The sequence below is a fragment of the Otolemur garnettii genome, unplaced genomic scaffold (assembly GCF_000181295.1).
Source record: "Otolemur garnettii isolate 467f Iridium unplaced genomic scaffold, OtoGar3 scaffold00058, whole genome shotgun sequence".
NCBI lineage: Eukaryota > Metazoa > Chordata > Mammalia > Primates > Galagidae > Otolemur > Otolemur garnettii.
The window spans coordinates 1,725,059-1,739,060 of NW_003852453.1; the positions used below are offsets into that span (position 1 = coordinate 1,725,059).

At 50.2% G+C, this 14,002-nt stretch overlaps 1 protein-coding gene across 1 annotated transcript in view; it reads right to left on the minus strand.

The window, feature by feature from the left end:
• Nucleotides 1–2,401: 2,401 nt before the first annotated feature.
• The window catches only part of N4BP1 (NEDD4 binding protein 1), a 65,622-nt gene continuing 54,021 nt past the window's right edge, over nt 2,402–14,002 (minus strand). The window contains exons 5-7 of the mRNA XM_012806873.2: nt 12,923–13,030; nt 9,692–9,799; nt 2,402–6,726 (exon numbers count right to left, since the gene is read on the minus strand). Coding sequence (XP_012662327.1) covers nt 6,369–6,726; nt 9,692–9,799; nt 12,923–13,030 — 574 coding nt within the window. The 3' untranslated portion in view covers nt 2,402–6,368. The remainder of the gene's footprint in view (nt 6,727–9,691; nt 9,800–12,922; nt 13,031–14,002) is intronic.

Here is a 14,002-nt window from a genome sequence, read left to right on the forward strand (position 1 = left end):
GCATCCAGAGGGGCTGGGGCCTGGGTTCTGTCCTGCCTCTGCTGCTCCCCAGCAGGGCCTTAGCACCTCAGCCTGGCGGCAGGAGTACATGTGGGTACCCTGCCCTCCTGAGGAGCAGGCAAACAGGGAGGGGCCTCCTGGCCTCCGAACACCCTGGTTTGGGGAAGTCATGTGAGCAAAACAGTGTCTGTAGCGCCTGGGGGCCAGCTGCGGGAGGCCCCCTCCTTCCTGCTGCCTTTTTTGGTGACTGAAACCTTAGACTGATCCTGGAGCCAGACAGGCGGGCAGACAAGCACATTCTTTTCAGGGGAGGCCGCCTCCTCCTCTCAGTAGGAACAGGGAGGCAGGAGGGCAGGGCCTGCCCAGACCTGACCTCAGACTGGGTTTCAGGCTGTGGGGCCAAGCTGGGCCCCTAGGGGGCTGGGGGACGGGTGAGGAAAGCCACAAAGGCTGGGGTCTGCAGTTAGAGTCCGTGACTGGGAGCGGAGGGACTGGAGTGGGCTGATTCAGGAAGCCCTGAGCTCTAGGTGTCCAGCTCCAGCCCCAGCTGTGGGTACTTCTGCTGGTGAATGGCTCCAGCTCCGGCACCACAGGGGACTGGAAACTGAGTTGTGCAAAAGGCCGCTTTAGGTTTGCAAAACTCACGGAGCCTCCTACTGATCTGTGTTCCTCTGATGACCTGGAGGCAGCTGCAGGGCAGGCCAGCTCCTCCTGACAGCTCTGCAGCCCTGGGGTACTTATCCTCTTCAAAAATGCGCTTTTGGCATCCCCCCTGCAGGAGCAGGGCTAGATGCAGGAACAGGGCTAGATGCAGCCCCCCGCCCCAAGGCAGGAGGCACCTCCTTCCACAGTTCACCTTTGCACTGTGGCTGACAGGTCTGACCCCAGCCCCCTCTGGACCTCAGTGCTTTCCACCCACGGTGTACAGAGGGCTCCATCGCGGGCACCGTCCTGGCTGTTAAGTCACGTCCGAGGGAACTTTGCTTTTGGGGGAAGGTGGAATGGCCCACGGGAATTTGAATCCTGAATCTAGGACTTGTTAGCTCTGAGCATGGCAAGTTCCTTAGAATCTTTGTACCCCAATTTCCTCTTTTACAAAATGGAGGTAACAGCACCCCCTCAGAAGATTGTTGTGGTTAAATGAGACAAAACTAGGTCTGGCACACACGCGATGAGGGCTCAACCATTACCTGTCCTCCTGCAGGCAGCCCCCCAGCCCCCCAGGGTCACTGGGGACCCTCCTGGGCACCAGCCTTTTGAAGGGAACAGGCCACCTTGGCCTCCCATGGCTGAGCAGCGGCTGGTATGAGCACTGACCCAGTGCTCTCCTCCCAGTCCACACTCTCTTGGTGGCTGGCAGGGGCAGAAGAGCATATTATGAGGTCTCCTGAGCACTGGAGGAGAGATCTCTGGCCTCTGGCCTGTGGACGTGTGGTGTGACCTGGAAGGATGGGGAAGAGGCTGGCTCAGGGCTGATGGTCACGGAATGGGGCTGTGGGCCAGGCGTGGTCTCCGCACCTCACAGGGGTGAACACACATTGCTCACAGCACCCTTACAGTGGGAAGTGTTATTTTATTATGCCTGTTTTAGATGAGGAAACCGACGTGTACAGTAAGGTCAAACTCCAAATGAATCAACAGGCTTCTGCCCGACTAGGGAATAGAGCAAAGACGTGGCCAGTATCAGGCTGGAAACAGCCTGCGGGGAGGCAGGGCGCGGGAAGGAAAAGCAGCAGCAGGAAGGGGCTTGCTGGGTGGGGAGGGGTCTCTTCTGAGGGGCCCCTCAGAAACTGCAGGCTCCCACACCAGTCTCTGCCTGGGGCGACATCCCTCAGTTCTGTCTGCACAATTCTTTGGGACCTTCCTAAACCGAAGAAGAATCTCTACCATTCCGTCTGCAAGTCGTTGCTAAGGGTAGTGATACACGTTTACTCAAACTGCTGATTTCAAGGAAAGCAAATCCAACTTGAACTAGCTTAACCGAAAAAGGGAAGTGTGGTGACTTCTGAGGATGGGGTTCCCCGACAACAGGTGGAACTCGTCTTGCCAGGAATCTCATGTTCTGCCCTTTGCCTGCCTCCCCGGTGGCAGCAAGTGGCCTCTAACCTATCTGGGCATGTCGTATCCCATGGCTCCCACTGCCGGGGAGAAAATCCCCAGGAACAACTCAGACTGGCGTGCTGGGGGCCCTGTTCCTGCCCTAGGCCGGGAAGCAGGAGTTTGCAATGCCAGGCCCCAGTCTGTCCGGGATGGTGTGTGCTGCAGCCCTCACAGAAGGGAGAATGCAGTGAGCATGGCAGTCACCCCACCCCGCTGGGCCCCCCGCAGCAGGATACGGGTTTCCTGGCCTCCACTGGGTCCTGCCGCCAGATGCCGCAGTCAAGAAGGCACCGTCCTCCAGTTCAGTGGAGCAGACATTTATTGAGCACCTATCAAGTGCAAGGCACTGGGCAGGTGCCACGGGAAACACAGAGTGAACACAGACGGTCCCTGCCCGCAAGGAGCTCACAGTCTAGACGGAGGGGAGACACAGTACATGACCAGCTGCAGGGACACCTGCCAGAGCGGCCGGCAGGCACCAGAAGCCAGAATGAAGTGCTATGGGATCACGGAACACATGAGTGCACTGAGTAGTTGGAGGCACTGAGCACAGGAGGCCTCGGCTGGGCCTTTGCAGAGGGAGGCCACTGGGGAGAGGGCTTTCCTAACAGAAAGTACACATGTAGGCGGAGCCCACGGGTGGCAGAGAAAACCCGTGTGGCTGCAGGGGCACTTTTGTAGGGACACATACAGTGGACATTCCAGTACGGCTGGGAAGCAGACAGCCATGGGTACTAAGCCCAGGGGTCTGAACCTGGTGCCTGGCCAACCACCACCGTGTATTGCTGGACAGGAGGAGGGTGGCCAGAAATGTTTCTGGAAGAGGAACCTGGCAGTGCTGTGCTGTCTGGGATGCGGAGGGGACTGGGGAGGGGGCTGTCTGGTTGGAGCCTGCTGCCCAGGGGGAGGCTCTGAGAACAGCCAAGAGGCAGAGCAGGGAAACCCACGGAGGGTGGTGGGAAGTGGAAGGGGCCACACACACAGTCTGCAGACAGAACATATGGGCATCTGAGGATCCCACAAGGCTTCCAGGTAGAGCAAGCAAGGGCACTCCTGAAGGGCGGGGTCAGAAGTCACTGCCACGGGTTAGGGGACAGTAAGATCCCTAAGAATGAGTGAAGTTTCAAAGTGTGGTCAATGGTCCCTGCACAGGCATCACCCAGAAGCATGCTGAGCTTGCTCCAGAGCTGGGGTAGACGTGTAATCTGCATTTGAATCCAGGGCTGCCCCTCTACCTGGCCCCATATAACCCTAACCCTGACCCTCACCCCACAGGTTAGCCGTTTGGGAACTACCTGCTGAAAAAGAGAAGGGTGTTAAGGACTGGCCTATAAGCAAAAGGGACAAAAAGAAAGAAAAGCCCCTAGAAGGGCAACGCTCAGAAAAAAGGGCAACAGGCCAATGGGTCACGTGCTATAGCAACTGACCTTGCTGTCCTCAGGGCGGAGGACGGTTCTTGGAATCCCACAGCTGGGGGTCCCCAGGGCCTTTCCTAGACTACTTCCACGAAGAGGGTGAGTGGCAGGTTCACAGAGTGAAGAGTGGGAAGCATTAGCAAGGGATGGACAAGATTCTTAGGGGACATTTGGTTACTCTGATCCAGAGGAGCTGAAGTATGCAGGGGGTGCTGGAGAGGCAGGTCAAGGATGGAGGGAGCCAGAGTGACTCAGGCATGTGGGCCGAGGGAAGGAGGAGCAAGGAAGCTCTGTGGAGGGCTGGGCGTGGCAGCCTGGGGTCGAGGGAGGGGTGGGAGCAGGCTCAGGGCACCGTCTGGAGCAGCTGCTGTCTTTCCACAAGTACCACAGCAAGCTGCAGAAGCCTGGACCTCCTCTCTGCTCACTGCTCTCAAAGGCCACACCCAGCTGAGTCCCAGTCACACAGCTGAGCCTGCCCAATGCTGCCCTCACCCCAGCTGGCTGAGGTGCCTTCCAACCCCTTCGCCTGGTGGCCTCAAACTGCAACTGCTTGACAGAAAGGCCCAGGCAGCAGCCTGGGGTCTAAGGAGGTGGCAGGAGATCACCTGGCTCCATAGCTACTTTCCACCCTGGACAGCCTCTCTCAGCAGCAGACACCTCATTTGTTCAATGTGGGTGACAGGCCCTGCCAGCTACACCACGCGAAGGTCACAAAACTTGGGATGCAAAGCTACCCCAGGCAAGCTGGAAGGAGTTACAAGACAGGGAAGCATCACCATCGCCAAACCTACGGCTGCAGCGCCCTGTGCAGAGTGGACCGGCTGTGGGTCCTAAGCAGCAAAACGCCACCCAGTGCCCAGAATAACAGGTAGTGGGGGCCTTTTTAAACGATTTGATAATTAAGTTTTTAAGTAGTGAATTTAACTAAATTTGATGAGTTTCAGAAAAAAATTATGAGTTGTTTTGCTGTAATTTGTGAAATTAATGCTCTTCTGTACTCCTCCCCCTCCCACAGCCTGGGCAGGGCAAGGGCAGGTGCATCTCAGACAACACTACAGACAAAGCTTTGCAGAACTCACAGGGCAAGGCTCACATCGCTCCTACAGAAAACCCGAGACCCCTCAGCCCACTGGTGTTCCTGTAGGCCAGCTCCCTTGCAGGCAGACCCACGACCCGACCTGGACAGTCAGGGCGAGTCTCCAGGGTCTCTTCACTGAAATGAGAGAAACACTGGCCTGGCGAAGCTGCTGGACTGAACTTGGAGCCAGAAGGTCGGGGCCACTGCGAGGGAGCTGGTCCTCACTCCTCTGCTGTGCTAAGCAGAGGAGGTGCAGGGCAGTCAAGGCCACCTTCTTGGCTCGCCTGAACTCTCCCTCTCCTTCCATGGCAGGGTGCCTGGGCACACGGCTCCCAAGTGACAGGGGATGACCAGTTCCACATTAGGTGCATCGAGGCATCTGAGAGAAACACATCTGAGGTACAAGTCTGGCCACCCAGAGGGCCCTAAATTTATCCTGAGGGATGCAGGAACTAAACACCACCAAGAGGAAATGTGCCTGGCGGGAGCACTCGGGATGCCTCCCAGTCCCCGCACCACTACAAACCAGCACCAGTGCCAGGAGCTCAGACGCTGTCCCTGGGGCAGACGAGAGACCGACTGTGAGCCGCCGGGGAGAGCACAGGCATAAAAGGCAGAGCCCTTAAGGTCCAGATGGTAGTAAAGCTGCAGAGAATTAACTACCCAGGAGAGCTTCACAACACAGAACTCAGGCAACACTGAAAACAGACAACACTGAGACACGAATCCTGAGGAGGACACACAGGAGGCTGCTCAGGACACAAGCACAGGAGAATAAACCCACGGCTCTGGGACTGCACGGAAGCTACTAATGCTATTTATTGGCTTGGGTCATTCTTGAGAAAAGAAAATCACTTTTTGGCAAAGCTGTACAAATCTATAGGGGTGTCTCCCCAGGATGTGGACCCGAGATGACCACAGTAATGGGCTCTTCATTAAGACCGTGCCCTGGTCTTCTGAGGCTCTGATGGGACTTCTAGATTCAAGTCACTGTGGAGACCCCAGCCCGGTGGAGGCACTGGTTGGGGTCTGGTCCCTGTCTGGCCACCCCAAAGCTGTGGTCGTGGGCGTGTCCATGCAGTGAGCACTCTGGCCTCTGTTCCTCCTCTGTAGGGTGGAAGGGGAAGGAGGGGAGTCCAGAGGAGCCCCAGGCCTTTCCCCAGCACAGGTGTTCTGACTCCGCCCTGGTTATTCACAGGGCACAAGGCGCCACCTGGTGGCACCACTGGTCACTCCTGCAATGGCCCCAACAGGAGACCCACAGAACCAAGTCCTGACTCTAACTCGGGGTGAGGGCAGAGGAGGCTGGAAGGGGTGAGCACACCTCATGTTAGTGACATGATATATTCATCTCAAGAAAATATACTTTAAGAGATCTTGCTTTCCTTAAGAAAGCAGCTCTTTTTTATTTATAAAGACTAACCATATGCATTTGTCAATATTTTCAGCTTTAAGGAAAATAGTTTAAAAAACATAAAAATGTAAATACACCCAAGAATAACTGCTATTAAACAGTTCTGAACAGGCAGAAAATGTAGACTTTCCTTTTACAGAAAATGTTAAATCTGTAATAGCAGCATAATTTATATATAGAAAAAAGCTGGTCTCGAAAACGCTGATATTTTTGTACACAAAACATTTTTTTCTATACAATACTACAGCCTTTACACTGGGAAGTGAGTCTCTTCACATTATGTTAGTTCCCAGCAGGCCCAGGCCCAGGCCCAGCGTGAGTCAGATTGGCGGCCCTGAGCTCCAGCCTCTCGGCGTGGGCTTTAGTCCAACACCATGGCAGAGAGTGCGTTCAGATCTTTCATGTACGGATGGGCCACCAGAATCTGATCAATTTTCAGTCTCTGCTCTGAGTCGGGGAAGATCTTCAGGAGGGCTTCCCTCAGCTCGTTGGTCTCCGCAGAAGACCTCTGTGCTGGCAAGGACAGATTCTGCTGGATACTGGGAAGGTTCGGCAGGAGTGGGAAGTGGGGCTGCTGAGGAAGCCAGTGGCTTGGCGGGGCACCCTGAATCCGGGCGGGAGGCTGGTGGCTGGAGCTGGTTGGCTGGGTGCCAGGGACTCTGAAGCTGGGGTCAAACACGCCCACACTTGGCAGGGCACTGAGTAGGGGCTGCATGCCTCTGTGAATGGAAGCAAGTCTTAATGAGCCGCGTTATAAGGTAAATAAAAACCCTTCCAAAATATCTACTGTTGGGCTGGGTGCAAGTGGCCCACGCCTATAATCCCAGCACTCTGGGAGGCTGAGGCGGGTGGACTGCCTGAGCTCAGGAGTTGGGAGGCCAGCCTAAGCAAGAGTGAGAACTCATCTCTAAAAATAGCTGTGTGTTTGTGGTGGGCACCTGTAGTCCCAGCTACTTAGGAGGCTGAGGCAAGAGAATCACTTGAGCCCAGGAGTTTGAGGTTGCTGTGAGCTATGATACCATAGCACTCTATTCAGGGTGACAGAGACACTTTCTCAAAAAAAAAATCTACTGTTGGCCTTGAGGCTCAAGACTCTGCTCTTGGCTTCCAAAGCAAGAAGCAAGGCTGCAGCAGAGGTGAGCATGTCAGCTGTCCAGAGGAGCCTGCAAGGGTTCCACCGATGCCACCCTAGACTGATCACAGCAGGGAGAGAAGGCTCTTCCTTTCTGTGTGCTGCTATGAAGACTGAGTCCATCCAGCTGCTTGGTTCTACACCAGAGTGCACTGGAGCTTTCAAAAGATACACTGGGTCTCACTCTTTTGGAGATTCTGATTCTGATTCTGCAAAAGGCCTAGGCTGATAGAAATCAGAAAAAGGGAACCCACCCCAGACGGGCACATTGTTCACAACTATAATCCCAGCGCTTTGGGAGGCCAAGATAGGAGGATTGCTTGAGGCCAAGAGTTTAGGAACAGGCTGAACCTCATAGTAGGATCAGTCTCCACAAAAAAATTAAAACATTAGCAGGGCGTGGTGATCCACGCTCCTAGTCCCAGGTACTCATCAGGAGGCAGAGGCCTGAGGAGTCTGAGGCTGCAGAGAGCTACTAGAACACAACTGCACTCCAGTGTGGGCAACAAAGTGAGACCCTGTCTCAAAAGAAAAGTTACCTATTGATTATCCTGAAGATTCTTATGTAGTAGAAAAAGTAGCTCCTTCAGGCAGACAGGTAACAACCTGATTCATGGATTTCTCTTCCCCACCAAAGTCTGAAGAGGTGCTAGTGCCATAACGCTTATCTACATGGCCACCTGCGAGGGCATTGGGCGGGGGGTCCAAACCTTCCTACTGGACTCCGGCCTGCAGCTGAGAAAAGGGTCTCACCCCAGAGTTTTCCTAACCAAAAGCTCAACTAACTTTAAAAGTTAAATCCCTCTGTGAGAAAAGTGATTACTAAATTATTAACAAATCAGTTAACACCTCTGTAAAAGAGCCTCTAGGTGAGAGAAAAAAGGGCAGGCAGGGCTGACCACCAGGCTCCTCACGGACCCAGTAGGGACTCTCCTCCTAGTGAGTCTGCCCCACGGACCCAAGGCTCACACACAGGCCTGAGGAGCCCAGCAGGGGGTTCCTAGGGTAGCTGCGTGGGAGGAAAATGGGCTGGACTGATGTTCGGGAGGTGTTCAGACTGTTCAGGATGGCATGTGGGAACTGTAAGTCCTCATCTGTGTAGTGAGACCAAAGGCTCAGAAGAGAACTATTCACAAGACCCGGGAGCTAAAACTGTGGCGGTCTCCTGGACAGAAGACACCTGTGTGTGAGCCTCCCTCCCCAGCACCTCCCTAGACGTCCCCCAAAGGCTCCTAGTGCAGAGACCAGCTGAAAGTTTAGAAAGTTTCACTGCCTTGAAAAGCCAAGAGAGCTCTTTCCCCTCAGTCTATAGACCCCCACCCCCAGTATCCCCAAGCAAACAGCTGCTGGGAAACAAACAGAAGTGCAGCTGTAGTTTTAAAAAAGAGGAAATGCCTGTCTTCAGGTTTTGTGATCTGCCCTTAGGTAGGAACTTCAGTGAACAGTGTTACCTGAACTCTGAAGAGAAAAGACCACTCGCAAGGTGTCTTAACCACAAACAAGCCCAAACTGTAACAAGAAAACCTGAACTATCAAATCCATTTCAGGTAAGTACGGAATACTGGCCTTTCCATTCAGGGAAGGTAGGAAGTAATTGTCAATTTCCTCAAGTAGTGACTCCTGAATCATTAACATTAGCGCTCTGTATTCAAAGTAAATGAATTTAGAAAAGCCAGTTACACTTACACAATGAATCCAAGAGGCATTTGCTAGTAAGTGACCACCACTGGGAAAATCGTCTTTGTCTTTTTAGACCCATAAAAAAAGTTTGGCTCCTATCCTCTCCTAGGATTAAAACCAAAAGGACCCAATTATAAATGTGGAGTGCCTTCCTGATCGGTTTCCACATACATTACACTAGCAGCAAATCTAAAGATTAGAAAAAAAATTTAAAGTGTCATTTTTAGTTTTTTTTCTTTTTTTGAAACAGAGTCTCAAGCTGTCACCCTGGGTAGAGTGCTGTAGTGTCACAGCTCACAGCAACCTCAAATACTTGAGCTTAAGTGACTCTCTTGCCTCAGCCTCCCAAGTAGCTGGGACTGCAGGGGCCTGCCACAATGCCCGGCTTTGTTTTTTGTTGGTGTTGCAGTTGTCATTGTTGTCTTAGCTGACCGAGGCCTGGTTCGAACCTGCCAGCCTCGGTGTCTGTGGCCAGCGCCCTGCCCACCGAGTATGGGTGCCGCCACTTTTAGTCTTAATGACAGCATCTGTACTAAGGCACAAATAGCTTAGTTGCAATTTCTTTCTTTCTTTCTTTTTTTTTTTTACAAGAGTCAAAAAAATCATAGCTTGGAGCAGCCTTGAACTCTTGGACTCAAGCAATCCCCCTGCCTTTAGCCTCCTGAGTAGTTAGGACTAAGGCACTCACGATAATGACCAGCCAATTTTGTTGTTGTTTTTGTAGAGATGGGGTCTATGTTGCCTGGGATGAACTCAAATTCCTGGACTCCAGCAATCCTCCTCTGCCTCAGCTTCCCAAAGTGCTGGGAACACAGGCATGAGCCGCCACACCCTACCTGAAATAATACAAGACAGTGTGGAAAGGGAAATACCTAAGAATGACTTCCTTCCGGAGAAATTCTTCTAATCGAGGTCCACTTCTTCCCAGAGGATCATCAGGAACCATAAATATGTCCCCCACAAATGTATACTGGAGCAGTCTGCAACACAGACAGGCAACAGTCAGGTCAGCCTATAAACTCTAAGCCTGCTTAACTGCCTCAAGGAGAAGCAAAAGAAATAAAAACCATCCAAATTAAACCATTTTACTTTCTGTTTTGGACACAAATATGATAGAGTAAGAAACTATCACAGCTGGCCTTCCAATTTCTCATCGAGACTTTCAGATTTGTATCCCAGTCTGTAAAGCAGCTGCTTCTAATACAACTTTTAATATAACTTTGAGGAACAAGATTTGAAGGCTGCCAGCTTAAGACCCCACAGCTACCCAATTAAGGTTTAATTTTTTTAAGAAACCTGGTTACAAGTGTGCCCACGGGCAAACCCACTGAAAACAATCTTGTTATAAGGGAAAATAATATGATCTATGAAGAAAGAAAATCTGGGGTCAGCAGGGCACTCTTCATCAAATCTGGGGACTATGAGGGGACAAAAAAGCCCAAGTTCCCGTGCTTGTTGGCCAGGCCTTACTTCTGCCTTGGTCTTGCAGATTCTGAAAGCAATGGGTTGGCTTGAGCATATGAGTTCCAACTGCATTTCAATACTCCGTGCACACACAGATGAGTGTCCCATGAACAGTGACAATGAGCCCAGGGCAGAGACCCGACAGCAACGTGCCTCGGAAGATCAGCCGCTCAGTAACTGTACTCAGGTCAAAGACCCATTCATGGCTTAGCTGCCAACAGCAGCTTTTTAAGCACGCATGGGTGGAAATGCATAAAATAATTAACTCACCGAGGTATTTATAATACAGAATTTTTTTCTAAAGTCCTCTAATGATTTAGCAAAATATAAATCCCAGACAAGGGGAAACTATGAAAGTGCCACAGACATAAATATCTAGTTATAGTACTAGTGATACTTAGTTTGAGTATGTTCATGTTTTAAGATTTCTGCACTGCACGACTTATCCCTGAAACTACCATATACTCTTGCTTTATTTATTTTTACTAATAAAAAAAATTGTATTTACTTAGAAGCATTCAGAATGTCAACAAAACAGCTGCAACTTTTTTTTGCAATTACAGAGTAGTATTCAGTTAACAGAACAATTATTTCGTATAAGCTGCATCAGAGACAAGTAAAGATGAAAAAACTACCATCCCATAGATAACTAATTTGTGCTGTGCACCAACAAGAACCTGCTTTAAATTTCCATGCCAATTTACAACCCCCATACTGTACCAGGCAAGGTTAGTGGCTACTGAAAATACCACCAGGACACGGCCATCTAAAGACATATTCGGTAGTGTGTTAACTATACAAAAAAAGACACTGCATAGTTTAAAAATAATCTTACACAGCCTTACATTTCAATTTTTTTCTTTAAAGAGAGTGAGTTGTGTACGGGGGCTGGGGGTAAATGCTTTACAGACAAAGAAAAAAAAACTGCACTAGAATCAACTTATTCCTCATCTTCCTCCTCTTCATCTTCACCTTCCTTCTTTCTTCAGCCCTGACTCCCTTTTTCTCTGCTCAGGCTTTCCTTTAGCTCAGTATGCAGCAATATCCTTTTCGTATTTTTCCTTCAGCTTTGCAGCCTTCTTTTCCTCAGGCTGCTTGTCACCCACAGCAGTGTTACTCCACATCTCTCCCAGCTTCTTTGCAACATCACCAGTGGATAGGCCAGGATGTTTTCTTTTGATTTTGGGGCGATACTCAGAACAGAACAAGAAAAAGGCCGAAGGAGGCCTCTTGGGTGCACTGGGATCCTTGAACTTCTTTTTAGTTTCCCCTTTAGGAGGGATATTTCATAAGGGGCCTTGTCCGCCTTTGCCATATCTTCAAATTTTCCTTTCTCTTTAGCAGACATGGTCTTCCACCTCTCTGAGCACTTCTTAGAAAACTCTGTGAAGTTGACTGAAGCATCTGGGTGCTTCTTCTTGTGCTCCTCCCGACAAGTTTGCACAAAGAATGCACATGATGACATTTTGCCCCTCGGCTTCTTAGGATCGCCTTTGCCCATGTTTAGTTGTTTTTCCTCAGCAAGGCACAGAGTCGCCCAGTGCCTGTCCAGCTCTCACTTGCCCGGGCGCCATCTCTATGGAGTCAATATACTGCAATAGCTGTGAGAGTAGGAGCCAGACACAGCCTCCTCACTCTTTGCCGCTCTGTAACCTGCTTTCAGTTTTAAATAACTGGTCAGGTGATGCTTTTTGTTAACAGAAAGCCCAGAAGCCAGTGTTCACTGATCTTAAGGCAGTTTTCAGCAGATGGAAACATTCACAGTCATCAAAACTTGCTTACCAATGAATACTAAACTCCTGACTTAATTTTGTTAGTTTGGATGGTATCAAAACATGTTTTTTTTTTTTTTTTTTTTTTTGAGACAGAGTCTCACTCTATCACCCTCAAAAGAATGCTATGGCATCACAGGTCACAGCAACCTCTAGCTCTTGGGCTCAGGCGATTCTCTTGCCTCAACCTCCCAAGTAGCTGGGACTACAGGTGCCCAGCACAACACCTGGCTATTTTTTTTGTTGCAGTTGTCATTGTTGTCTAGCTGGCCCAGGTGGTGTTTGAACCCACTATCCTTGGTATATGGGGCTGGCGCCCCACCCACTGAGCCATAGACACTGCCCCCAAACATGTTTTAATATAGATATTAACTATGGCTGTAAAAAGCTCAAGAGAAGCATCAGATATTAAAAAGTAGAAATAGTTTCTCCCGACCCCCAAGAAGTGAATCCCAACGAGCAACTGCTTTTGGCCCTGTCCTCTTGGTGGAGGGTCTCAGAGTTGAAACTGCACTTGTCTGAAGTCCACTCTCCCTTCTCAGGCCCAGTGGCCAGCCAGCCTCCCAGGGCACCAAGTCAGGAGGCCATCCGTGCTCCGTCAGTCAACTGTGCCACAACTTGGCCCTTGTGTCATGCAAGACGGGCTGTCCTCTTAGAAGACTCCACGTGGGCACACAGCAGGCCCATTCTTGGCTCTACTTTACGCTGATGACCCTACGGTCAGCCACATGCGCACTGTGTGCGCAGCACAGGTGCTGACAACGTGGTCCCCACGCTGCCTCCTGAAGGGCCCTGGGACACTAAAAACAAACAAAATGCAAATGAAACAGACCAAAACTTTCTATCTGAGGACAAAGAGCATATTACCTTTTTGTAATAATTTCTCGCCAAGAAACGGACTCAGTCACAAATTCTCTGAAGTTATCATTTGTTACAATTATGCCACCAGTTTTGTCTGCTAAGTGGAGTAGAAACCTAGAGTAATACAAAAGAATTTAAAATGAGCAACAAGCACGCGTTTGGAGAAGCTGTGTCTTAAGAAAACAAAGCAGCATCTTCTTCATAGAAAAATCACCAGAGAACCTCACCAAGGTGAGGCAGTGGGACATTTGAGCCCCTGTCAACTAAACATTAATTTAAAATGGTGACTATCTCAAGTTACGATTATAAAAAGTTATTTTTCCTACAACCTAATCTTTTTCCACATGATCCCAACTCCAGTTGATACATTTTTCTAGGAAAGTCACACCATCAATAAATGGTAGTAACATAAATGCATGAGGCCCAGCGTGGAGAAGGAATCTGCACTGCTGAGCTGGTGAATGGCTGTGCAGGTTTCAGTTGCTAGGCTACACTATTTTGGTTCTAAGATTAGCCGCTTGGTTAAGTCAGCCTTGCCATTCTTATTTTTTTATCTTTTTGCTTCTTTTTTTTTGTGAGATGGAGTCTCACTTTGTCACCCTTGGTAGAGTGCTGCAGAGTCACAGCTCACAGCAAAATCAAACTCTTGGGTACAAGTGATTCTCTTGCCTCAGCCTCCTGAGTAGCTGGACTACAGGAACCCGCTACAACACCCAGCTATTTTTAGAGATGGGGTCTTCCTCTTACTCACGCTGGTCTCCATCTCCTGAGTTCAGGCAATCCACCTGCCTTGGCCTCCCAAAGTCTTAGGATTATAGGCATGAGCCACTCCTCCTGGCCCATGTTTTTTAAAATTTGTAGGTTCCTAATTTTTGCCAATTTAAGAAGAGATATGTAGAACTTTCTGTTTAGTGCTTTAGTTACAGATTTACTCTAATGCAAGTTGTGGAAGAGTATGTGGTGATGGAAAAGGTTAAGAATTAACAGTATTTTGGCTCGGCGCCTGTGGCTCCAGTGGCTAAGACAGCCACATACACCTAAGGTGGAGGGTTCGAATCCAGCCAGGGCCCGCCAAACAACAATGAC